The 27476-nt window shown below is 45.8% G+C and overlaps 2 protein-coding genes across 2 annotated transcripts in view; one reads left to right on the top strand and one right to left on the bottom strand.

The window, feature by feature from the left end:
* The window catches only part of ANAPC15 (anaphase promoting complex subunit 15), a 70139-nt gene that overhangs the window by 23231 nt on the left and 19432 nt on the right, over positions 1–27476 (top strand). The window lies entirely within an intron of this gene.
* On the bottom strand, positions 5771–10273 carry FOLR3 (folate receptor gamma). The gene is made up of 4 exons (XM_067751805.1): positions 9952–10273; positions 6719–6907; positions 6384–6519; positions 5771–6226 (listed from the first exon to the last, which is right to left on the bottom strand). Exons 1-4 carry the CDS (start codon positions 10111–10113, stop codon positions 5940–5942), a joined length of 774 nt encoding a protein of 257 aa, XP_067607906.1. The 5' UTR covers positions 10114–10273; the 3' UTR covers positions 5771–5939.

Here is a 27476-nt window from a genome sequence, read left to right as displayed (position 1 = left end):
TCGGGAGAAGGTTGCTGCTAGTCGCGAGGAACAGATATCTTAGGTAATGGTTTTAGTGCTTTTCTAGATATGAGAAGATGCAAGAATTGGTGTTCATAAAATTTTTTCCTAAAAATATCTAACCATCCGAAAGGCCTGTTCTGCCAATTTTCCCAGAGCACAGAGTGCCTTGTTCCTGATCTCCACCCTGAATTTCTTTTAGTGTGTGTTAAAGGTCAGCAACTGCAGTCACTAATAACTTAATCCTTATAGAACCTGGGTGGCAGTGACATTCTTTAGTTGGCAATTTTATCAAAGGTAATACAAAATAAGATATACAATTTACAGGCAGTCAATGATCAAGCACACATTCTGTGGGGAAGAAAATAGGTATACTGGTGGAATAAGTAAAAACTATAATAACCTCACATTAATTTTCAGGTCAGATTTTTTTTTTTTAATTTTTTTTTATTTTTGGCTACTTTGGTTCTTTGTTGCTGTACGCGGCTTTCTCTAGTTGCGGAGAGCGGGGGCTGCTCCTCGCTGCAGTACGTGGGCTTCTCATTGCAGTGGCCTCCCCTGTTGCAGAGCACGGGCTCCAGGCGCGTGGGCTCAGCAGTTGTGGCTCGCGGGCTCAGAGCACAGGCTCAGCAGCTGTGGCGCACAGGCCTAGCTGCCCTGTGGCATGTGGGATCTTCCCGGACCAGGGCTCGAACTCGTGTCCCCTGCACCGGCAGGCAGATTCTCAACCACTGCGCCACCAGGAAAGCCCTCAGGTCAGATTTTGATACCAAATGACTTTGTGTAAAAGTTTATCTTAGTTTTGGAACTCCAGATGCAGATCAATGTTTAAAAAAAAAGCCCTGCTTCCAGCCCTTTCCAGCCTCATTATTTGGCCTCTCCCAGAGACCCTGTGACCTGGAGGATGTCACAGGGCAGAGGCTTGGGGGTGGACATGGGCAGCCAAACAGCCCACCACCCCTGGGGCCTAGGGAGGCTCCTGAACCCCTGCTACAGAGCTGGCCTCTCCTTGGCCTTCATAGCATCTCAATCCCCTGACCTCTGACGCTGAGCTTTGGGAGGTGCCTTTTCCCTCATGCCGCTGGTCACCAGGTGCCTGGTTCTCCTAAAACACTCAGAATTCATTTCGTACAGCTCCTAAAGCTTATGCATCCTCCCTGCTCACAAAGTTGCCTCGCCACCACATTGCCCCCATCTTCTGCAAAACTCCAGCATCTTGCCTGGGCCTCCTGGATGGGGCCTGAACTGGGTGGACTCCAGGCTGACTCTGCCCAGCAGGGCTCGGGGAAACCTGGGATTACATTCCCACCTAGCTCTCCTCACTTCACACCCTTCCACAATCCATTATCCTGCTACACTGTTTATTCCAGTGTTCATTCATTTGCTAATTCATTCATTCCAGGACCCAATCATCTCTCCATTGATCCCGTCACTCCCTGATCTCCAAGAGCACAGGACAAATCTGTACTCTTGGAAATGCCAGGTGATTCAGGATCAGGCTCCTTTGGGGAAACAGAGTCTAGCAGTTTAGAGCACAGGATTCCAGATCCGCCTGTCCATGATCCCAGCTCTCACACTCCCCCTCCTGCTTGACCTTGGGAGAAAATAACTCACATTGTCTTGAGGCTTAGTTTCCTCACCTGAGGATTAAATGTAGGGGGGAAAACCCTAAGAAATACTAGCCAGCTGGGCACGGATTGAGGAATCAGTTGGGCGTGGGTTGAGGAACGTGTCCCAAGTCACACAGTAGGGACCACCCAAGTCCAACTCAGGACCCTCAAGTCCAGAGCTCCTTCAGCTTTTGTCCCCTGCTCTTTCCCTGTGCTGAGGCTCCCATAGGGGTAACTGACACAGAGTACTGGGGGAGTACTGGGAGGGCTGAGAAAACCCTTTCCCCAGGTCCTGCTGGATCCCACTCAGTCAGTCGGTGGTTTTTCTTGCTGTGGCTGCTTTCTAGAGCCAGAGCTCTCTTCCCCTCCATGCCACCTACATCACCCTGCAAGCCCCTCCCCCCTCCTAGTCTCAGCTTCAGTTCTGGGTCCAGCTCAGACCCCACCGCCACCACCAATCACCATCCTCTACACCGCCACCCCTCCCCCCAGGGTCCCAGACTTGAAGCTCTGAGAACTCAGTGCTGTGCTGAAAGGCGAGTCCTGGGTTCTGCTAACTTGTAGTTTAACCTTGGGCAGGCCCCGTCTCTGCTTCTGGATTCTCTGCCTTTCGGCAGTGGATCCTCCCAGTTCAAATCCTTTAATACTTGCTGGGAGTGCCCTAGGGTGTGTTGCTCTGAGAGGGGGTGCAGAGTGGCATACCTGGGAGAAGAGGTGGCCCTCGGTCTGGCTCAGGCTTCTGCTCTGCTCTGCTGTCCCCTTGCCTCAGTCTAGGGGACAGAAGGAGCTTAGTGGCCTAGGAGACGGGCAGTGGGAATGTGGCCCAGGAGAGGCGCTTAGGATAGGGCGAAGGCCACCCAGGAGTTAATTATTGCACGTGGGCTCCAGCAAGGCCTCCAAGGAAGGGTGATGGCTGGGAGGGACTGGATTAATAGTGCAGGCCTAAGGCCAGTCCCCAGGCCCCACTTATTCCATTTTCTCCCCTAAACTCAGGTCTGAGAAAACCTTGCAGCCTGAGTTGCTGGGATCCTTTAAAGAAATCTGCTCCACTTCTAACACCCTCATCCTGTTATACCGATAAAGAGAACGAGACCCAGAGAATCAGGACAGAGCTCGTTGCAGGGCAAGGGCTGGAGCTCGGGCCTCCCAGCTCCCAGGCAGCTGTAGAGAGTATGGAGCTCCCATATCCCCAACTTACAGAGCCACCAACTCTTCAACCTCAGCAGCCTCAGGCATCGCCCACCTACAGCTATAAAATCACAGATGTTCAGACTACCAGAGCCTCAGTTATTCCAAGGCTCCAGCTCCCCTCCCTTCCCCCCACTCCCCTACCCACTCACACACAAGTCTCTTTTCTCCAGCAGCTAAGAGTCTGCTCTAATGTAGACTCCTCCCACCACTCCTACCCTAGCCAGGGACAGAAGCCTTTCTTTTTTCACCCTCTGAGGCCAGGCTGGTACCACTGGTGGGGAAAGCGAAGAGGGGAGGAGCAAATTTGGGCCGGAGTGAACGTTGAGCTCTGTTTTGTCGAGGTGCCTGTGTGCAACCTGGCGGGGAGGTGGTGGTAGAGGTGAAAGCCCGGGGAAGGGTCGAGGTTGGATGTGGGAGCCATCAGCCTATGATGGCAGCAGAAGTTTAAGGAACATGGGGCCTCACTATCCTTGGAAAGGCCACAGGTCTGAGCCCATGGAGCAGGGGGCAGGGCTGGGAGCCAGAGGAGGCAGCTGGATCACTGCAGGAGAATCAGCCAGGAAGGAAAGCCCTAAAGAGCCTGCAAAGAAATTGACTCCAGTGGGGGGGAGGGTGGAGAAATCAACTCCCAGGAGACCCCCAGCTTGTGCCCTGCTTTCCCTCTCCCTCGGAGTGAGCCATACTTGACTTCTGTGATAACTCGGGAGGGTTAAGCCGTCTGAAGACCTGAGCAGGTAGAGGGCTGCTAGAACCCCCAGACCTGCCTCCTGGCTTTACAAGCCCAGCGCAGCCTTCTCCTAATTGGATCATGACCAGGTGTCTAGGAATGCCCAAAAGCATTCCTCTAGATGCTCTTCTAGATGCGACTTACCCCTGTCCCCCATCCTCCACCCCTGTGCCAGGAACTGATCATAAACTGGGCTTTATAGTTCCTCCACTGCAGGAGTGATGTTTGGCCTCCGAGACTTCAGGGGTTCAGAAGAAGCGACCAGCAAGTGGGAAGTGAGTTGGAGGTGGAGTTCTAATCCGTGAGGAGTCCCTGCCCTTCTTGAGCCTTATGCCAGGCTCTGAATCTGAATCCTCAGTGCTCAGGCCACCTGGCCAACAGGGAGGGGTACAGTCAAACATCCACTGTGGAGCCGATCCTGAGAGTATCTGCCCAGACTGGAAGCTTAATACCAGCCAGGTTAGCCATTGGCATCCTTGTGGACCCCGATCTGAAGGCTGCCCTGTGACTTGACAAAGATGAAAGGGAGGTCTTTGGCCCTGCGTGGGTGGGGCTCTGGGCTGCAGGGAGTAGGGATGAGAGAAACTGGGGCTCTTCCTGAGTGCCAGCCCATGGCATATGCAGTCGCTTATCACCCATCCTCACAGCTGCGAAAACTGCGGTTCCCAGGCAGCAAAGAGGGGCTAGAGCTGAGTCTGATTCCAAGCCTGGCTTCTTCCACAAAGAAAGGAGAGAGCACTGTGAGGGCATCAGAGTCTCGAGGGTTGCAGATCCAGTGTTTCTTCTCTGGCCTCATTTCCTGCCCTTGCCCTCTTATCTTCTGTCTTAGCCACCTAGAAATTCTGCTGTGCTTCTATCACTTCCAAGCCTTTGCACTTCCTGAACCCTCTCCATGGAATGCCATTCCTCCACCTAGTCTGCTTGGCAAACATTATGCTTTGGAAGCTTTCCCTAACCTTTATGGGCTTCCATGGAACTACGCTACACTCTGTGCTCCCCTGGAGCAAACCCTCAGCTCACTGTTCTAAGAGTTACTGGTTCTCACATCTGTCTGCCCCCACCAGACAGCGCAAGGTACTCAATTCCCTCCCTGTCGGCCGACACCGGCAGATTGGGTGTTCAGAAGGCATCTGCTGACTGACAGAATGAGTGCATGTATTCCTTCACTTTCTAAGCACCTCCTCTGTGCTAGGCACTGACCCAGGCCCAGGGGATCTGGCACAAAATGTCATAGACATGGCCCCTGCTTTCAGGTGTGTATGTTTTGTTAGGGAAAAGTCAGACAGTAAACACAGTGGATGGATATCTGTACAAGAGGACTTCTTTTGGTTGAGTGGTCAGAAGTCATTTTAGTGGGGAATTAATTATAGGTTGAAATCTAAGTGGCTACAAGAGCCAGCCTGCAGAGTATAAAAGAGCATTCCAGGAACCCAGAGAGGGAATATTTGGAGTAAAAGAACCTCCCTCCCTCAAATATCCATCAGTAGGTGACTGAATTAAATGTGATCTATACATAGAACGGAATATTGCCCAGCAATGGAAGAGAATGAATTAGATCTTGTAGATCAATATGGAAAGATCTCAGAAACTGTGTTCTCATGGTAAGAAACATGGCAAGTGAAAACTCCACTGAGATGCCCTTTATCCCACCTATCAGTTTAGCAGAAAATCAGCTTAGCAGAAAATTCATAGTTTAACGCTATACTGTGTTGACCAGGTTGTGGGGAAACAAGGCTAGTGGGGGCCACAATGATATAACCCCTGTAAAATTGTAACTATCAAAATTATAAATCCAAATACTGCTTGACCCAGCAATCCCTCTTCTGGAATTCAATGCTATAGCATTCTACTATGTGCATGATTTTTCACTGTAGAATTGTCATTTTTAAAAAATGGAGACAATGCAAGTGTTCATCACGGGGATCTGCCCACTAATATCTCCATAAGGGAAGGAAAGGGAAAGAAACTTTCAGGAGCCTGCTAACTCATCTGCCAATCTCTCCCCAGCTTCCCTCCACCAATTCCCTTGTTCCCTTGTGGCATAGGAGGGCGCATGAGGGGGAAGGCTGGTGCAGAAGTAAGAGCCCCAGGCTAAGGGATCCACTTCCACCCCCTACTTGCTGCTGAACTTCATGTTAGTCCCAGTTCTTCTTCCGGCCTCTCGAGAGGAATGATGAAGCAATGAGGCATGCCCCCACCCCCAACCCACACATCCCCAAATTATTTATAAGGCACAGGACACAATAGATATATCTATTAGAATAGGCTGGCAGAGGATCCCTGTAGGACCTTGGATCAGGAACCAATGACCAGGGTATTGTGGGTCCTTCTCATCTGAGAGAGTGGAGCTGGGCTGAGCTGAGGTTGGGTGCAGGCAAGGAAGTTATCCAGGTGTCAGCAGTGGAAACAGCTTAGCCAAGGAACCAGCGTTGCAGTATCTGGGTCAGGTTGAGCAGGAGAGGTCCAATCCCCTGGGGCATGGCCCCAGAATTTGTGGTCTCAGCGTAGAACCTCGCCACCTCCTCGTTGGGGTTGCCCTGGGCCGGGTCGAACCACATCTGGATGCAGCGGCCGCTGCCCCGGCCATAGTTGCTGACTTTGTAGGAGTGACTCCAGATTTCATTGCACAGAGCAGCAGGCGTGGGGAAGTAGAAGTCAAAGCGGTGGCAGGCAGCTCTCACTGGGCACTGGTTATACCCTGTGGGGAGGATGGAAGACCTGTAGCCACTGGGTCCAGAACCGTCTCTTGTTCCACCAGCCCCACAGCCTCAAATCTCCATATACTCGTTCCACACACCCCCTCCACCTCCAAACCCCTCCCTCCCCCCAGCCCCCGCCCCCACCCAGTCCCTCACCTGAGGTCCAGTTCCAGCCCTTGTGCCAGTTGGTCTTGCAGGTGTAGGAGGTGCGGCAGTCTTCCCACCAGATCTGACAGTCCTCTTTGCAGAGGGGCACGTTCAGGAACCGTTCTTTGCGCCAGCTCTGGTTCACCTGGGGGGAGCGGGGGGAGGGAGGGCTCCAGTCAGCCAGGGATCTCAGCTGCTACAGCCTTGATGGAGTCCAGGGCTGGGGGAGGGGGCGGTGCCTCTTCCGCCCTCAGTCCAGAGTTCCTGGGCCACGCCCTCCCTGCAAGTGGCCGGTGGGCCCTGCCCTCTGCTGAGGTTCATGTCTGTGGGGATGGTGCCCATACCTCCTGGATCCAGGGCCCCAGGTTAGGCGAGCACTCGTAGAGGCAGGTGTCCTGAATGAAGTGGCGCTTGCAGGCGGGCTTCATCTTGCCACAGTGGTCCCAGTTGAATCTGTACAGGTAGGAAATATCCTTATGGGCTTCTTGGCTGGTGTTGACGGAGCAGCAGGCGTTCTTCTTCCAGGGACTGCACTGGGAGGGGAAGACACGGGGCTAAGTCCTTGACCCACCATGGCCATCTCCTCCAGAATGTGGTTCCTCTGCCTCGCGTAGGTCACCCAGAGGAACCGTCGCTGGGGAGGCTGCCTCTAAGCCTGGCCTTGAGGAGCCCTCATTGTGGGGTAAAGGCAATAATAGTATTGACTTTTAACAGAAAGTAACACAGGGGATGTGGGAGACCTGGGGAACCATCGTCTGGGGGGGCAATTATTATTTGTACATGTCTCAGCAGTTTACAAAGTTATTTCATGTTTTCTGGGTTATTTAGATTACTCATTTTGCACTGAGACAGTATGAACTGAGTGCAGGCACTGTGCTGGGTGCTGCGAATACTGTAATGAACAAAACAGATCACATCTCTGCCCTCCTTGCGCTTATGGTTTTAGTTAGGGGTGGGGAGGGGGGAGACAGAGAACACTGGGGGCAGTGAAAATAGCAGACGCAAAGTCCCTGAGGCTTTTGCACTTTATCTTCTCAATAACCGGTTATCGAGTAAAAGATCGTTACTCCGATTTTTACAGAGCTTAAGTAAGCTGCACCCCTTGTGGATGGTAAGGTTAAGGTTTTACGTCAGGACAGAGAGGAGAGGGAGGAGCCTGGTCCAGGTTGCGGTGAGGGGTGGAGGGGAAGGGGGCCAGTCTGGCTCTCTCAGGGTCTGGAACCCCAGGCGAGGGGACTCCTGGTAGGTCTTAAAAGCAGCGGGGCACAGAGGGGCAATGACCACACATAGGCCTGAACATGGGCCTGGCTAAACATGGGACGCAATCCTAGAAAGGTGAATTCAAGGCAGGTAAGATGGTAGAAGTGGTGAAGATTTCTCTTTAGAAATTGCCGTAGGCTGGGAGTCAAGAGCTGAGCAATCATGAGCCAGTTGCTAAAAATGTCTGAGATGAACTCTAGCATCCAGGCTCAAGTGAGAAGGGAGATGTGACAGGTCTGGGCACTCAGGAGAAACTAAGGAAAATCCCTGAGGGTGGATCCAAACCAACCCCTTTCCAATAAGCCAGCCCACGCCCGGGGCTGCTGCCGCAGAACCTGCTTCCAGGCCTCCCCAGCTTCGTGCATGCAGTTCCTTAGGTGCTCAACTCTTGGTCGCCCTGCAAGACCCCATGCACCTCATCCCCGACCTGTCAGCCAGGGTCAGTGGTTTCTGCCTCCAAAAGAGTTAGTTAATATAATGAAAAGCGGGGTGGGCTTCCCTGGTGGCGCAGTGGTTGAGAGTCCGCCTGCCGATGCAGGAGACGTGGGTTCGTGTCCCGGTCCGGGAAGATGCCACATGCGGAGCGGCTAGGCCCGTGAGCCGTGGCCGCTGAGCCTGCGCGTCCGGAGCCTGTGCCCCACAACGGGAGAGGCCACAACAGTGAGAGGCCCGCGTACCACAAAAAAAAAATTTAAAAAAAAAGCGGGGAATTCCCTGGCGGTCCGGTGGTTAGGACTCCACGCTTTCACTGCCAAGGACGTGGGTTCAATCCCTGGTCGGGGAACTAAGATCCTGTAAGCTGTGCTCCACGGCCAATAAATAAATTAATTGACTAAATTAAATAGAATGAAAAGCACTTCCTGGCCTATGCTAGAGACTCAGCAAAACCAGCCACTCCCATATAGCCTGCATCCCTCAGAATTAGAATCACCTGACTCCCTCCAAGGTCTGTGTCTGCATCATTTCTTGGCAAAGAGGAAGTGCTGCTTAGCGTTCTTTAAAGCAACCTTTAGAACTTAAAAAGTTCTGGGAATTCCCTGGCGGTCCAGTGCGCTTTCACTGCCGAGGGCCCAGGTTTGATCCCTGGTCAGGGAACTAAGATCCTACAAGCCGCGGGGTGCGGCAAAAAACACAATTCCTATAAAGAACTTTAAAAGTTCTAGAAATGCAGTGATGGGTGTGGACTTTCAGTTTGGGAGGATGAAAAAGTTCTGGAGATGGATGGTGGTGATGTTTGCACAACAGTGTGAATCTACCTAATGCTACAGAACTGTGCACTTAGAAATGCTTAAACAGCAAGTTTTATGTTATGGATATTTTACTACACACACATGCACACACACACAGAGCAAATGAACAGCTGGAAATGACTCGGAGGTAATGGGCTGCTGGGCTTCCCTCTTTTCACTTGGAGCCCCTGGAAGCGTCCATGCCAGTCTTCCCCTGGGAACACCCTAGCCCTCCAGCAGCGTGAAGCCTTGTAGGGAGGAGAGGGGGTGACCGGAAGGAATGAGATATCGGCATCTCTCAGGAGCCTGGAGTTCAACTTCAAGCTCAGATTGTCTGAGCTGCTTCAGGAGCCTTCCCTATGACATGGGGACTCAGGCCTCACCTCCCCTTCTCTGTGTGCAGCCATATCCTTGGCTCTGGCCACACTAGACTTGCCACCGCTTTGTGCTGTCACCCTCCAACCCGTGTACGTGCTGTCCTCTGCTAGGCTGCCTTTTCCTTCTTTGTCTTCCTGGAAAACTCTGGTTCATCCTCCAAGGCCAAGGCCAATGGTCCCTTTGCTTGGAAGTCTTCCCAGCATACCTGATTTGTCACTGTCTCTTCAGGACCTAATGTGGGTGGGGACCTGGCCTGTTTGTAGTTATTTGTCACATCATGACCATGAGGGACCTGTCTGTTCTACCTTGACTTTGAGTTCCGTGGGCTGGCACATAATGAAGGTTGGGAAAGGTTCCACCAGTCCCTCTCCTGGCACCTGCTAATGACTGGCTTCTCAGTTCCCACATGTACCTGTGCCCTCTCTGGGCCTATTTCCTCATTTGTATAAGTAGAGACCACCATCCACCTACCAAGGAGGCCTTTTGGACACATTCACGACAAGGTGTGAGGAAAACACTTGGCCCATAGAGGGTGCTAGATAAATAGTCACCCCGGTATTGTAGTGGCCTCCTGAGAGAGGGTCCACCAGGATCACCTCAGCCACCCTCCCGCCTCCATCGCCTGCCAAAGCTGATCTTCCCATCTCCCTAACTTCTCCCCTTTGTGGGGTCAGCCGTCTCCCCTACCCCAGACATCACTCCATCCTCACCTGGTCATGTAGCTTGTCCTCAGGGCCTGGCTTTGTCTTGTGGTGCTTGGCATCCATGCAGACGTTGAGCCGGTCTGTCCTGGCCTGTGAAATCCTGGGCTGGGCACCCCCTGCAGCAGCCACCAAAGCCAGAAGCAGCAACTGTGTCATCCGCCAGGCCATGTCCACACACTTCTGCCAGAAAGCCACCGTAAGACTCTTGGTCAGATTTCCTGTCTCCCCCGCAAGTGCAGATCTTCTGGCCTCCCCACCCAGCTTATCCCACAGCACAGCTGAGCCGAGCGACGAACGGCCTGGCGAGGTCTGGGCCAGATGGTAGGAATCCACCCCCACCTGAGGACATTTTAACACTAGCTTGCTCTGTGACGTGGAGGGAGCCACCACCCCTCTCTAGACATCCCCTTCCGGATTTTGCCAGCCAGTACTTCACCCACAATCAGAGGGTCCTGCATAAGAGGAACCACAAGGCATGATCTGCTGATGGGGTTGGGGAGTGAGAGGAGGGGCGCCAGACAGGCTCTGCTGCTGCTTCCTCAGCCCATTCCCACTAGCCCAAAGCAGTCTAGGTTTAGGCGCCCAGAGATTGCCAGTGGGGCAGACAGGAAAGCTGACCCGGGGCCAGATGAAGGCCACTGAGCCATTCAGTTCTTGCTTCAGGTCCTGGACGATGTGCCAGGGGAGCCGGGAGTAGGGGCAGAGCTATGTGGGAAGCCAGTGAGCCTGCAGGCCCAGAGAAATAAATAAACCCCAGGTCCTTACACCGAGGCAACCCTCTCCAACCCCCGCAGACGGGTCTTGGGAAGTTCCCCGGGGCAGAGTCAGGCCTAGACCTGGGGGAAGGCCAAGAGGTAAGGGGAATGTGGAGGAGAAGCTGAGTCCTAGTAGTGGGTGGTGGGGCACCAGAGGAAAAGTCTGAGAGAAACCAGCCTCCCAGGGCACCGGGGAGCTCCCACCTTTCCTCTCCCCTCCTGCCTTTCCTCCCTGTCCTGCCCTTACCTCTGCCTTCAGTCCACCTGGGATGGTAGAGTGTCTCCCCACCTCCGCACACTTTTTTATAAGCCCTTCCTGACTGCTTGATCAGCCGCTCTGTCAAGGAAGGCTGGAGGCTTTGTCTAGGAAACAGCTTAATGGTCTTTCAGTTAGGGGCCAGTTAAACAAATTATGGTACGTACACGCAATGAGATTTAACCTGGTGAAAAAGAATAAGGAAGCTCTTGATGTACAAATATGGAAAAATTTCCAAGTATATTGTTAAGTGAAAGAAGAAAGGTGTGTACATTTACGGTCAATTAAACTACAACAAAGGAGCCAAGAGCATACAATGGAGAAAAGACAGCCTCTTCAATAAGTGGTGCTGGGAAAACTGGACAGGTACATGTAAAAGAATGAAGTTAGAACATTCTCTAACACTATATACAAAAATAAACGCAAAATGGATTAAAGACCTAAATGTAAGACTGGAAACCATAAAATTCCTAGAAGAAAACATAGGCGTAACACTCTGACATAAATCGCAGCAGTATTTTTTTGGATCTGTCTCCTAAAGCAAAGGAAATAAAAGCAGAAGTAAACAAATGGGACCTAATTATACTTAAAAGCTTTTGCACAGCAAAGGAAACCATCAGCAAAACGACAAGACAACCTACTAAGGGAATTCCCTGGCGGTCCAGTGGTTTATGACTTTGCGCTTCCATTGCAAGGGGGCTTGGGTTCCATCCCTGGTTGGGGAACTAAGATCCCGAAAGCTGTGTGGTGCCACCAGAAAAAAAAAAAAAAAGAGACAACCTACTGAATGGGAGAAGAGATTTGTAAATGATATGGCCGATAAGGAGTTAATACCCAAAATATATAAACGTCTCCTACAACTGGACACCAAAACAGCAAACAACCTGATTTAAAAATGGGTAAAGACCTCAACAGATATTTTTTCAAAGAAAACATGCAGATGGCCAACAGTCACATGAAAAGATGCTCAACATCATTAATCATCAGGAAAATGCAAATCAGAACCACAATGAGATATCACCTCACACTTGTAAGGATGGCTATCATCAAAAAGAACACAAATAACAAACGTTGGTGAGGATGTGGTGAAAAGGGAACCCTCATACACTGTTGGTGGGACCGTAAATTGGTGTGGCCACTGTAGAAAATTGTATGGACATTTCTTAAAAAACTAAAAATAGAACTACCATATGACCCATCAATTCCACTCCTGGATGTATATCCAAAAAAACAGGAACATTAATTTAAAGAGATACATGCACCCCAATGTTCATAGCAGCATTGTTTACAATTGCCAAGATATGGAAGCAGCCTTAGTGTTCATCAACAAATGAGTGGGTAAAAAAGATGTGTATGCACACACGCACACACACACACTGGAATACAACTCAGCCATAAAAAAGAATGAAATTTTGCCATTTGTAACAACATGGATGGACTTGAAGGGTATTATGCTGAGTGAAATAAGTCAGACAGAGAAGGACAAATAACTTGATGATATCACTTATTGTGGAATCTAAAAAATACAACAGGGAATTCCCAGGCAGTCCAGTGGTTAAAACTCCATGCTTACACTGCAGGGGGCAAGAGTTCGGTCCCTGGTTGGGGAACTAAGATCCAACATCCCACATACCTCAGGGCACAGCCAAAAAAAATTTTTTTTTAAATAGAATAAAAAATACAACAAACTAGTGAATATAACAAAAAAGAAACAGATACAGAAAACAAGCTAGTGGTTACCAGTGAGGAGAGAGAAGGGGGGAGGGGCAACACTGGGGTAGGGGCTTAAGAGGTACAAAGTTTTATGTGTGAAATAAGCTACAAGGATATATCGTATGGCATAGGAAATATTACCAATATTTTATAATAGCTATAAATGGAGTATAACCTTTAAAAATTGTGAATCCCTATATTGTACACCTGTAACATATAATATTGTATATCAACTATACTTCAATTTAAAAAAAAAGAAAGGTGCAGAAAGGTGACAATAGAATGCAATCTTTTGTGTAAAAAAGGAGGAGGGAGAATATATGTGTTTGCATAAGAAAACTTTGGAGGGAGTTCCCTCGTGGCCTAGTGGTTTGGATACCGGGCTTTCACTGCCATGGCCCAGGTTCATTCCCTGGTTGGGGAACTGAGATCATGCAAGATGCACAGCACAGCCAAAAAAAAAAGTAAAGAAAGGAAGAAAGAAAGAAAGAGAATTATGGAAAGGTACAAAAAAAAATTTTTTTAAGTGGTTGCTTGGGGAGTGGGCACGGCTTAGGGATGAGACTTTCCTCTGTAAACCTTTCTATGCTGTTTTGATTTTTGAACCATGTGAATATACATATACCTTATTGAAATATACATGTATTTATGTATATTTATATAAATATACAAAAGGTTGAATGGAAAAATAAGATACAGAATGATGCATCTGATTTGATACCATTTATGTAAATTTGAATAACATGATTAACAATGTAAACAATGCTACATGTCAGTTATGGATGCTATACATATGTTTACAAAAGTATAAACATGAGGCTACCAACAGTCCTAGTTCCTTGGGTATACTGCCGGAGAAATTCTATGCCTTTATGCCACACATATCCCATTTTTATGCACAGATGATGGCATACTGTTCTATGCTTTGCATTTTTGGATACTTTTACTATACCTTTATGCTTTTCACAAAAGAAACAAAAACCTCATGAAATCAAGTTATCCACACTTATACACTAGAGTATTATTGTCACATTTGATAGCATAACCTTCAAGTTACTTCTTTGTGCTTTTTACGGTCTGAAATTCATTCAAATGCTCTCTGTGACAAAAAATCGTTTCATTAACCATTATAACAAAAAGTTAAGAAGGAAAAGTTCACTTTTGCTAGCTAAAAGTACTTGATTCTCAGTCTTCATTTCTCAAACATTATTGCAGACAGTAAAACTGCTACCTCACTTAGGAAGACAAATGGTACTGCTCTTGTTTGTTTATTTATTTATTTATTTTATTTATTATTTTTGGCTGCGTTGGGTCTTCATTGCTGCACGCAGGCTCTCTCTAGTTGTGACGAGCGGGGGCTACTCTTTGTCGCGGTGCGAGGGCTTCTCATTGCGGTGGCTTCTCTTGTTGTGGAGCACGGGCTCTAGGCACGCGGGCTTCAGTAGTTGTGGCTCGCGGGCTCTAGAGCGCACGCAGGCTCAGTAGTTGCGGCGCACGGGCTTAGGTGCTCCACAGCATGTGGGATCTTCCCAGACCAGGGCCTGAACCCGTGTCCCCTGCATTGCCAGGCGGATTCTTAACCACTGCGCCACCAGGGAAGCCCCTTGTTTTTTTTTTTTAGTCATGTATATTGATTTTTTCCCATTATGATTTGGGGAAAACCTCCAAATCCTGTCATCACTTACTCAGCTAGTAGAATGCCTCTCCAGGGGGGCAGGGTCTGTGGTTTCAGTCTGTTCTCAGTACATGGTCCTGCTGCAGGTAAGTCTGAGGTGACAAGGTCAGTGTCCGGTTATGAGGTGCTCACCTTGCCCCATCTGCCTGTCCAGGGCTCCATCAGTGCTGAGTGCTGGACCACAGTCAGCAGTCCCCTGCCCTCCTTCCATTGTACCAGCCTGTGATCTTCAGTGTGTTCCTGGTCTTCGTATCTTCAGTTTCTAAATAGGGACGTGTATATATCTATCTGTCTTCCTTCTCTTAGGAGTAGTTTGAAAGTATTATTTGTAGCCTACTAAACATTACTGTACATAATCACACTAGTAGTCATATACTGAGAACTACTTTATACCAATTAGAATAATAGATGCTTTATTTACACTGTTGTGTCTTGTAATCCTCACAACACCCTGCAAAGTTGACATTATTCCCAACATAAGGATGAGGAAGTTGAGGCTCTGGTAACTAGCTGAATTCCCAAACAGCTAGAAAGTAGAGGAGTCAGGATTCAACCCAAGTGGGTTTAGTTGCAAAGCCCATGCGTTTTCACTGTAATACCATCTCCAGATCAAACGTTTTATTTTCCTACCTTACCTACAGGAAATTTAGCTGAGAAACCACAGCCTGTGTTTACTTTTTAGAACAATCTTTAGAGCCTGTCTCTCTCTCTTTTTTTTTTTTTGGCCACACCATGAGCGGCATGTGGGATCTTTGTTTCCTGACCAGGGATCGAACCCATGGTCCTGCAGTGGAAGCGCAGAGTCTTAACCACTGGGCCGCCAGGGAAGTTCGAGCCTCTCTCTCCAGAAAGCTCTTAGACTGTACAGTTATTTTTTTAGTTCTGCTAAGTTTTGCCAAATAATGCAAATAAGGGAAATATGATATTTTAGAAATAAGAGTATCGTGTCACCCCATTCCAACCAGAGATAAGCTTAGAAGTTCTTCCTAGTCATATTATCAAGCAGGTATACAAATCATAAATGACACAAAAAGGAAAAACATAAGCTTTCCTTTGCCTTTTTGAAAAAAGCTAAGCAAATACACAAACAAATAAATATATAAAGGCAGTCCATGCCTGCATCAATGATGAGAGTATGCTGGAGAAACTCCCTGGTGGTCCAGTGGTTAGGACTTGGCACTCTCACTGCCAACGGTGCAGGTTCGATCCGTGGTTGGGGAACTAAGATCTTACAAGCCACGTGGCGCGTCCAAAAAACCAAAAAACGTATGCCAAGAACCAAGGGTTATGATTAATCTAATCTCTTTCCCATGTGTGATGGGTTAAAAAAAAGGAACAAATTCTTTGACTATTGAGAAGTGAGGTCTGTGTCCCCTTCACTTGAATGTAGACAGGCTCTGTGACTGCTCTGACTAATATTATATTGGTGAAAGTAACACTCTGCCGGTTTCTAGCTCCAGGCTGTAAGGGACTGTTATGGACTGAATGTTTGTGTCACTCCAAAATTCGTATGTTGAAACTGTCTATCTTCCATGTGATGGTACTAGGAGGTGGGACCTTTGGGAGGTGATTAGGGTTAGAGGAGGTGATTAGTATTAGATGGAATTAGTGCCCTTATAAGAATCATGAGAGAACTTGCCTCATTCTGCTCTCTAACATGTCTGGATACATTAAGAAGTCAGCAGTCTGCAACCCAGAAGATGGTCCTCACCAGAACTGGCTGTGCTGGCACCCTGATCTCAGACTCCCAGGCTTCAGAATGTTACCAAGTCCAAGCTTGTACTGCTTGCCACATGACAGGACAATAAATTGAGAGATGAGTTTTGGGGGCAAGGAGTAGCAACTTTATATGGAAAACCAGCAGGCTAAGATGGTGGACTAGTGTCCCAAAGAACCATCTTACCTGAAATTGAATTCAGGCTTCTTTTGTACTAAAAGGGGGAGGAGGTGTGGCTGGTTGTTGCACACTTCTTGGTTCAGGGATCCTTAGTTCTTGCAGCTGTCCAAATCCTGGTCACAATGTTCCTATAAACCTGCAACAAGGCAATGGTTATTTTCTTTTCTAAGTTCATTTATTTATGTTTTTGCCACACCGTGGGGCTTGCAGGATGTTAGTTCCCCTACCAGGGATTGAACCCACACCCTTGGCAGTGAGAGCGTGAAGTTCTAACTGGCAATTGCTATTTTTTGTTCTGCAACTTTTTTTTTTTAATATTTATTTGGCTGCACCGGATCTTAGTTGCGGCACGTGGGATCTTCGTCACCATGTGTGAGATCTTTGTTGTGGCACCCAGGATCTAGAGTTGCGGCATGTGGGATCTAGTTCCTTGAGCCGGGGTCTGACCCGGGATCAAACCTGGCCCCACTGCATTGGGAGTGCCAGAGTCTTAACCGCTGGATCACCAGGGAAGTCCCTGTTCTGCAACTTTTTATCTCTATACGAAGGGAAAAGTGTTATACCTTTAAAGGTCAGAGCCTCCAGAATGGGCTATCATGTATATTTCAGGCTATAGGCAACGTTCTTTACAAAAGGTGCAGAGCCAGCTTGAGTAAGCATGGGCAATAGAGCACAAGGGTTTGAGCTAAAGGAAGAGATCCGACAGGTAGTCAGGTTTGTTCTTGTCTGTTATAAGAACTGTGAGAAATAAATTTTGGTTGTTTAAGCCCCCCAATCTATGGTATTCTGTTACAGCAACCCAAATTGACCAAGACAGGGACTGGCAGCTTCTACTTCCTGTATTTTGGAATACTAGCTCTTAGATCCCAGAGACACCATGTAAGAAGACTGACTACCCTGCAGGGGAGGCCACATTGAGAAGTCCAGGGACTACACAGAGAGGAGGGGGCCGCAGTTGAGGCCTGCCTTCCAGCAATTCTTGCCCACGTGCCAAGCACATGAATAAAATCATCTTGGATGCTCAGGACCAACTCAGACACAAGCTGAATACCACCAAGTGACCCCAGTCACTGCAGCGTGGAGCAGGATTATCCTGCTGAGTCTTGCCCAAATTCCTGACTCACAGAATCTTGAAATATTATAAAATAGCTATTATTTTAAACCACTAAGCGTATTTTATTTTTTAATCTTTATATTTTGTAGTAATTTTTGACTTACAGAAAAATAGCAGAAGTAGTACAGTTCCCGTATACTTTTCATCCAGTTTCCTCAAATGTTGAAATATAACCAGCGTACAATCATAAGAAATCAGGAAGTTGGCTTTGATTCAATTCTCTTAATTCATTTATAAACTTCATTTCATCTTTTCCAGTTTTTGCACCAATGTCCCTTCTCTGGTCCAGGATCCAATCAATCTATGAATCCAGATTGCATTTAATTGTCCTGTCTCTTTATTCTCCTCCAATCTATGACAGTTCCTCAAACTGTCTTTGTCTTTTATGACTGACACTTTTGAAGAGTACTGGTCAGTTATTTTATAGAATGTCCCTCACTTTAGGTTTGTCTGATATTTTCTCATAGTTAGGTAGAGATTATGTATTTTTGGCAAGAAAATCAGAGGAGTAATGTCCTTTTCTCACTGCATCACATCAAGGGATACATGATGTTGTACAGGATGCTAGTAATCATTTGGTTAAGGTGGTTTTTCTACCATATAGTTATTAGTTTCCCTTTGTGAGTAATCAGTATTTGGTGGGAAGAGACTTTGACACAATGTAAATATCTTCATCATACTTTAATCCACTTATTTTAACATCCAGTTTGGCCTGCAACAATAAGCCACGTAGTTATGAGATGGTTTGTTATGCAGCAATAGCTAACTGGTAACACTGTGATAGTACTGCCTTTTTTAGGGTCTCAAATAATTTGGCTTATAACCCTAATACAGTCACATAGCAGTTATTCTTTTTTTTTTTTTTTTTTTTTGGCCACACTGTGGGGCTTGTGGGGTCTTAGCTCCCTGCCCAGGGATTGAACCCATGCCCCCTGCAGTGGAATTGCAGAGTCCTAACCACTGGACCTCCAGGGAATTCCCCAGTTATTCTTACTAAAATAAGATTCTGAGGAAAACCAGATTATCACACTAATATTTAAATCCAGCCAGTTACAAATCTTAGTAGTTATGAAATTCACATTTCTGTTTATCCTCTTTGAATATTCTGCACAATGCTTTTAAGACAGTGGACTGAAGAATTATTCAAGAAATCAGCACTGCCTCAATTACTTTATGATTTGTCCTTGTGGAGTAGTGAACGGAAGATTTCATAGATAATACTGGCTCCTCAGGGCTTCCTCAATCCTGACAATGTTTCTGAGCAAATATTTCTATGGAGGCTGATCACAGATCTGGGGTCTTTCCCCCCACACACCATAATTATTCCAGTAACCAAAGTCATATTATTCCCATCTCTGTACTTTTACAAACAGTGTTAAGACCTACCCCACCCCACCCACAGGGTCCAAAGAGAGGGTGGTGTGTCCTCAACCAGTGGGCCTGTAGAATCATACCTTCTTTGAAATTCACACCCTCCAATCCCAGCTTCTATGATCATGGCCAAGGCCAGGTCTGACTGATTTGCCAGTGGTGCTAAATACTCTACTATAGTCCTTGGTGAGTGCCAAGACCAACCTTCATCCAATTCTCCTGAATGTCTTTAATCAACGTCCTTGGTTCTCAGCAGCCCCTAGATGAAAGGTACAGTGATTTGTGACACCTAAAACTATAGCTCTTGTTTTTTTACCTTTTGCTTTGACCTGGAGCCCACATTATGCATGACTGCTCTCAAAGGCTTTCTATCGCAGATGATCAAAGATTATGACAGGAACAGAATGCCTTTTCATCACATCCAAGAACAGATGGTCAGCCCTGAGTCCAGCATCTAGGTGTACTCAGCCCCTAGGGAGACCAGGCTACTGTGGACAGTGGATGGGCCAATCTTGCAACAGGATACCATGGCGACAATCCCTAGAAGTAAGGTTACCCCCAATTCCCTTGCACTTTGCTTTGTTCATTTAACAGGATGTGCTACAGATGGTTCCTTATCAGTTTATATAGAGCTATGTGACTCTATTAACGTAAATAACTTTATTGACTTTAAGTGGCTTCTACTACTTCAGTCAGTGCTGTAGTGAGTGTCCTTGCATATCTATCCATCCTTGTACGTAAGAATCTATGTAGAGGAGTGGGAATTCAAAATGGTGCAGCTACTGTGAAAACAGTATGGTGGTTCCTTAAAAAATTAAATATAGTACCATATGATCCAGCAATTCTGTTTCTTCAAGAATTGAAGGCAGGAAGTCAAATAGATATTTGTTTACTCATTTTCATGGCAGCACTATTCCACAACAGCCAAGAGGTGGAAGCAACCCAAGGGTCCATCAACAGATGAATAGATAAACAAAATGTGGTCTGTACACACAATGGAATTAAAAAATGGAATTCACCCTTAAAAAGGAAGAAAATTCTGACACATGCTGCAACATGGAAGAAACTTGAAGACATTATGCTAAGTGAGATAAGCCAGTCGTAAAAGGACACATACTGTATAGCTCCACTCATATGAGGTACCTGGAGTAGTCAAATTCATAGAGACAGGAAGTAGAATGGTAGTTGGCAGAAGGCTGGGGAGAGGGGAATGGGCATGGAGTTCCAGTTTGAGAAGATGAAAAGGTTCTGTAGGTGGATGGTAGTGGTTGTTTCACAGAAATATGAATGTACTTAATGAAGCTGAACTGTACACATGAATATGGCTGAAATGGTAAATTTTTTGTTATGTGTATTTTACCACAATTTACAAATTTCTTTAAATTCTATAAAACAATGAAGAAAAAAAAGAACCTACTTAGAGGATAAATTCCTAGATATGGAATTGTTGGGACAAAAGGTACATACATTATTTACTTTGAGAAATATTATCACATTGCCCTCCGGTGTGCACTCATACCAGTAAGAGTGGCTATTTCCACAAAATCTCATCAATTGGAGGAATTATCAAATTATTTGATCATTGCAGAGTTTAAGCTGGGGAGTGAATTCAGTTGGCAGTTTTGAAATATCCCCTTGGCTGGTGTTTGCAGAAGGGGTTGAGTGTGGGCATGGGGGTGAGCCAGGTGGACTAGTTAGGGAGCTGCTTCAGGAGTCCAGGGCTGGGGTGATGGTGCCTCGGACCAGCAGGGTGGCAGTGGGGATTTATTCAACAAATCATTCTAGATTAATCAAGTGACTGCTATGTGCTGGGCTGTTCTAGGTGTTGGGGCTACAACAGTGAACCAGACAAAATCCCTGCTCTCATGAAGCTGACATTCTAATAGGAGGAGAGGAGGGGAGAGAAAACAGATAGTTGGTGATGGTGCTATGAAAAAAATTAAAGCAGGGAAAGGGGAGGTGATATTTGGGCAGAGACCACAGTGAAATGAGGAAAGGAGAGCCCTGTGGATATGGTGGGGTGTTTTGTGCCGGTCTCAGCCTATCAAGCAATGATGTGGTTGGATTGGCCGTCGTGATTGCAAGACACCCTTCAGCAACAACCATTGGGAAACTTTGAAAAAACAAAGGTTTTTTACTTACAGCACCTGGAAGTCACACAGCACCTGGGGCCACACAGCGAGGTCATGGGGAGAGAGAGAGAAAGCATGTGTGAGCCTGGGGTTCTGCTTTTATTGGGGTCAAGGGTGGGGACCAAGGTTTTTGCACGCTCACTCTTTATTGGTGAATTTAAAACATAAGGACAGAAATTTAAAGCATGGAAAGAGAAAAAACAAGCGGCCCAAACAGTTATCAAATTCAACCAACATCGCTAAAACAAAGGAACCTCAATGCAGGGAGGCGGCCTGGCTTTTTATCTAGTGGCTAGCAGTGTGTTTATTCTAGATAGCCGTCTTTGAACACAGGAGCCAAAATCTTTTTATCATCTCTGTGAAGGGGATCAAGGGACAACTGAATAGACTTCCTCCTGCTGGTATGGGTGATATGGTGAGGGCCACTGTCAAGAAAGGCAAACTAGCGGACTTCCCTGGTGGTCCAGTGGTTACGACTCTGCACTTACAGTGCAGGGGGCATGGGTTCCATCCCTGGTAGGGGAACTAAGATCCCACGTGCCTCGTGGCATGGCCAAAAAAAAAAAAAGTACTTAAAGAAGAAAGGCAAACCAGAGCTCAGAAAGAAAGTACATCCAGCAGCGGTAATTTGACAACAAAAGTCTTACCAGAGAAACGATGGCATGTTTCTTTAATTTGAAGATAACACTGGGATCATAGTAAACAGTAGAGGCGAGATGAAAGGTTCAGCCATCACAGAACCAGTTGCAAAAGAGTGTGCAGACTTGTGGCCCAGGATTGCATCCAATGCTAGCAGCATTGCATGAGTCTTTGGTGTATTTGGAAAGAAAGAAAGGAAGGAAGGAAGGAAGGAAATTTAAAATTATTTGCTTCCCCTGCCCAAAAGATAGTCATCTTTGAAGTGGATACATAGGCAATCAAAACTTAAGTCAGGCACTTGCATTATAAAAAAACATAAAAATCCAACAACCTGTCAGGGTTTACAATGCAATCTTCCCTGTGATGCAGAAGCATCAGAATCAATGGTGAGGACACTAACTGGCTGGGTACCTGATTGGCTAAAAGTCGGGGTAGGGTACATTGTAACCAGAAATTGCACATCTAAATAGGGTTATAGTAGCAAATCTGATAATAATTATACAGGCAATAGTCTGAAATTCAGTCCATAGCCATTGTATCAAACTTGAAAAGTCCAGTCTTGAAAGTAGATCAGTTATCTCCGGGGGAGGGGGGGCGCTGGCAATCTGTTCAAAGATTTGGTAAGATTGTGGAATACTTTAACATCTTGGGCCATCTGGTGTAAGTAGTGTTGAACCTGTCCTGAGTTGGGAGATTGCTCTATATCTCATCGAACCAGTCTTTTAGTCCTGAGAATAGGTGAGTTAAAGGGTTATATCCCATTTTTGGAAGCAGTGATGCAGGTGGGTTCCCCAGTTAGGCCTACATGATGCAGGTATTTGGATCAGGTATTTATTTATTTATTTATTTATTTATTTAATTGTTTAAACTTTTTTTGCCTTCGACGCTTGTGGGATCTTAGTTCCCTGACCAGGGGTTGAACCCAGTCCCTCTGTGGTAAAAGCTCCAAGTCCTGGGCTTCCCTGGTGGCGCAGTGGTTGCGAGTCCGCCTGCCGATGCGGGGGACGCGGGTTCGGGCCCCGGTCCGGGAGGATCCCACATGCCACGGAGCGGCTGGGCCCGTGGGCCACGGCTACTGAGCCTGCCCATCTGGAGCCTGTGCTCCGCAACGGGGGAGGCCGTGACAGTGAGAGGCCCACGCACCGCGATGAAGAGTGGCCCCCGCTCGCCACAACTAGAGAAAGCCCTCGCACAGAAACGAAGACCCAACACAGCAAAAATAAAAAAAAAAAAAAAAAAAAAAAAATGCTCCAAGTCCTAACCACTGGACTGTCAGGGAATTCCCTTGGATCAGGTATTTAATAAGAGGCATTTCTAGGGAAACAGAAGAAACAAGCAAACAAAAAAGGTTCATGACTGGAGCATATCATAATCCAAGTTTCTGAGTTCTGAAGGCAACAGTCAAGAAGATTTCTAAACGTCAGGCTTGAGGCATTTTCAGGTGGAATGAGGGCAGACAATGGCAATCTGACAGATTTTCCTGGTTTGCAGTTTGAATGTCTCTGGTGATTTTTCTTAGTGGCCCACATAGTAACAGTCATGAAGATTGTCCATACATGAGCTGTCGTGGAGATCTCTCTGAAGTTTACATCAAGTTGTCCCACTTCAGCCTGCATAGCTTTGGGGAAAGGGTGGTTTTTGTTCTTAATGATTCCAAGGCAGAGGGTGGGAGAAAAATTGGAAACATTAGTCTGGAGAGTTGTAGCCAGATATGGGAGGAAACAAGAAGAATTCAGCATCCAGTCCAGTTGACAGGTACAAAACAAAATGCCAAAGACGATTAACAGGACTAGAATCTGATGTCTCCAAGGTATACAATAGTTTTCCATTGAAACATAATTTTTTTCTCTATATACTCACTCCCATTTCTATCAGAGATAATCAAAGTAAGACTAATTTGTTTGCAAAATAAGTCTAGTCTCATTAAACGTGGCCTGATTATTTACATAGATGCAGCAAGAATAGTGATTGATCATATAGGCTCTTTTAAGTCTGCCTTGCTGGAACTTTTCATAAGGAATCTCCAGATTGAATTTTTAAATGCCTCTTGAGGCTAGGAAACCAAGCCTAGAATTTACCATCAGACTTTGCCTGCAATACCTGTAGAATTGGGTGAATTCCTCTCTCTTCTTGAGGTTCCCAAAATATCCTGAGGTTCTTGGGCCTTCCAGGAAGTGATCTCATAATGCTGCTGAAACCCTGTAAGCAAGGTACGAGGGTGATTTTTCCAAGGGGTTTGTTGACTCTATAAAGTCAACTTATTTCCTTAAAGCCATCTGGCCATACCTGAGTCTGTGTATGTCTCTCTCAAATATGATATTCCTGTCAAAAACCTTGGTGATATAATCAACATTTCCAATTTTGTCCTGTCACAAGGAGAGCAGATTCTTGTTGCCCTTATGCAAATAACTATATGGCCATGAAAATAAGAATACTCAATGGGAGTTTCCAAATTCTGGAGGGATCAGGTAGGAGGGAAAAGTAATTGTTTCATCTTTGTTCACAAAGATATACTTTACCAAATTACTGTAAGTCATAGCTTAAGAGGAAAAGTTTCCTTAAATCTGGAAAACTAAAGATTAAAGAACCAACAGTGCTTCAAGCAAAAGGCATTAAAAAATTATAATTATCCTCAGCAGTTCATTCAATCCTATGTAATTAATTCTTTTTTTAATTAATTAATTTATTTATTTCACTGCATTGGGTCTTCATGGCTGTATGCAGGCTTTCTCTAGTTGTGGCGAGTGGGGGCCACTCTTCGTTGCAGTGCACGGGCTTCTCATTGGGTTGGCTTCTCTTGTTGCGGAGCACGGGCTCTAGAGCACAGTCTCAGTAGTTGTGGCGCACAGGCTTAGTTGCTCCGCAGGATCTTCCCAGAGCAGTGCTCGAACCCGTGTCCCCTGCATTGGCAGGCGGATTCTTAACCACTGTGCCACCAGGGAAGTCCCTATGTAATTAATTCTTTTTTTTTTTTTTTTTTTTGCGGTACGCGGGTCTCTCACTGTTGTGGCCTCTCCTGTTGCGGAGCACAGGCTCCGGACGCGCAGGCTCAGCGGCCATGGCTTATGGGCCCAGCCGCTCCGCGGCATGTGGGATCTTCCCGGACCGGGGCACGAACCCGTGTCCCCTGCATCGGCAGGTGGACTCTCAACCACTGCACCACCAGGGAAGCCCTGTAATTAATTATTGACCTTGATCTTTTGTTAGCAGTTTTATGAATCCAGTTTTCCTTAGACCTCTAGAAAATCCCAAAGTTACTCCCAGGTCAAAAAGACTTCACTTAGAATTTGATTTGGGGAAGTTTGTCCAAAATATCAAAAGGTTTTGGACACTTAACTAAATAACATCACAGATCATTATGAAAAAATACTTAATTATCTACTTAACCAAAGTGACAAAAGATTTAAAAGGCAAATACAGAAGGCCCCAGAGTTGTGAGTTCTCATAATATTCAGAAGACTCAGTTTTCTTAGTAATCAAACACCTGATTAAGATAACATGAAGCAGAGGAAATTATTTTGGTAAAACACAACATCTGTGATTCCTAGCCAGATTACTTAAAAGGTAAAGAAAAACCTTTTGTAATCTCTTACGAGGAGTAGATCAATGCTCCAAGATAACTTTGTCCTTTTAGCAGATGAAAGAAAATACGTAAGCATACTACTGATACTAAAGCCTATGTTTTTAAAAAAACCCTTATAGTAACAATTCCATTTTAGCCAACTTGACCCCACAAGGTAAATTTCTCTGTTCCTTTCTCTTTCTTCCCAACTTTCTATACCACTTCATCCTTTATTTTCCTCTTTCCCATTCTGAAATAACCAGTTTTACTTTAGGAAAAATTTACTTTCTTTTCCCTTAACAAAAGTGCATCTCCATACCTCATACCTTCTCTAAGCCAAAAATAAAAATCCTACTTTCCTTGCATACAGAGTTGTTTACCTTATTATTTCTAGTAGCTTTAATTATGTATATTAATTAGAATTCTTAACCTTTAGGAACCTTAATTTCGAATGAACACTAAGAAGTAAGCACATGTGTGGGGAGTTCCCTGGTGGTCTAGTGGTTAGGATTTGGCACTTTGACTGCTGTGGCCCGGGTCGAGTCCTTGGTTTGGGAACTGTGATCCCTCAAGCTGTGCGGTGCGGCCAAAAAAAAAAAAAAAGTAAGCACTTGTGAACTGAACTGTTAAATCAGCATTCTTTAGATTGGCAAATTTATGAATACATTTCATAATTTCTAGAAACATACATTTCTTCATAGTATAGTTTTTCAACGTGGCACAGGACATGCTTCCTAATAGAAGAAAATACCGTTTCCTCTGTAATAGGAGGTCAAAATTAGGTAAACTTAGACTTGTTGAGCAATTCCTATTTCAGTATTTTATCATATTTGGAAATGATCTGGACATTAAATGAATTCCCATCATTTAATTTAACTTAGCAAAATTTTCAGGGTGGAAGTTACCAAAGATTTGGGAAACTATTCTTAAGTAGACATACCATAACACATAATTATTGCAGTAAAGTTCACCTAAAAACTCTTATCCCACTTACATTTATCTATCTCCCAACAATTATGTTTAGACTACCCACAAAAAGTTCATTAGACACAAGTCAGCCATCATCCAAAATTACCTTTCTTGCTGACAAATTTTGTAATGGAGATAACATGAATTTATTTGACTAGTAAGCCCAGGGAGAATAAAAGTTGTTTATCTGCATTTTATTTATTTATTTATTTATTTATTGGCCATGTGTCATGTGGGATCTTAGTTCCCCAACCAGGGATCGAACCCGCACGCCCTGCAGTGGAAGTGTGGAGTCTTAACCACTGGACCACCAGGGAGGTCCCAATCTGCATTTTATTTAATGCTGGTAACTCTAAAGACATACCTATTTTAATTTAACCAGTTTTTATTTACCAGCGATTACCCCGGATCATGTGAACTCAAAAAACATTTGAGGGCTTCCCTGGTGGCGCAGTGGTTGAGAGTCCGCCTGCCGATGCAGGGGACAAGAGTTCGTGCCCCCGTCCGGGAGGATCCCACATGCCGCGGAGCGGCTGGGCCCGTGAGCCATGGCCGCTGAGCCTGTGCGTCCGGAGCCTGTGCTCCACAACGGGAGAGGCCACAACAGTGAGAGGCCCGCGTACCACAAAAAAAAAAAAAAAAAACAACAACAACAACAAAAAAAACATTTGAGTTAGTTACTGTATTTCTGAGTTTTAGGAATACTTAATTGATAACTATTTATTTTTAAACCAATTAAATAAGATCTCTTTTAGAAATTAATTTTAGCATTTCCATCCAGAGGTAGAGAAAGAAAAAAATCACATATATATAACGTGCATGCATAGATATACATAAATGGGCAGACAGACACAGACACTCTATAGCTTCTGTTCCAAAATGTTAGCTATGAATCACATACAACAATATAAAACTCATTAGTTTATAATAACAGTTGAATCCAAGTTGGCAGATGGAACAATTTAAGGTTACCTGCTCCAATGGCTAAAGCTTCTTACTAATATTTGTGGAGAAGACTTTTAAGATTTGTATTTGTCCTTGACAAGTAATTTCCTGGGGTGTTTATATTTCAAAGACATTTTAAGATTTACATCTTCAAGGGACAGAGAAAGAATCTAAGTTTTCTTCTTGGAGTTTTAGTGCCTTTTGGATGGTTTTGGCAGTCCCAATAAAATGTAGTAGTGCTGCCCTGTAATTAGGGGAGTACCTTCTAAAAATAATCCTCTGGACTCCAGGTCAGAGTGGGCTTTTTCAGGGTTGAAAATGAAAAGGGGTGGATCACTGTGGTGATTGGCATAGTGTATTGGGTCACTGGCACAGTGATATTGGATCACTGTGGTCACAGAAATGATAAACCTATTGAACCATGCCAATTTTGCGCAGCAGGAGACGGGCTTCATCTTAATGTTTTCCATTCATTGTGAGCCTTACCAGTAGTCACTGTGATG

The sequence above is a fragment of the Pseudorca crassidens genome, chromosome 9, assembly GCF_039906515.1.
Source record: "Pseudorca crassidens isolate mPseCra1 chromosome 9, mPseCra1.hap1, whole genome shotgun sequence".
Taxonomy (NCBI): domain Eukaryota; kingdom Metazoa; phylum Chordata; class Mammalia; order Artiodactyla; family Delphinidae; genus Pseudorca; species Pseudorca crassidens.
Note: the sequence above shows the minus strand (reverse complement) of the source record. Positions and strands in the feature narration are given on the sequence as shown.

Bases quoted from the DNA above. Each gene is read 5' to 3' on its own strand.
- FOLR3 (XM_067751805.1), bottom strand. From the start codon at position 10,113: ATGGCCTGGCGGATGACACAGTTGCTGCTTCTGGCTTTGGTGGCTGCT. The intron at 6,908-9,951 runs GTGAGGATGGAG...TTCCCCTCCCAG, and splicing joins AGGACAAGCTACATGACCAG to TGCAGTCCCTGGAAGAAGAA. The intron at 6,520-6,718 runs GTATGGGCACCA...CGCTCCCCCCAG, and splicing joins TGGGGCCCTGGATCCAGGAG to GTGAACCAGAGCTGGCGCAA.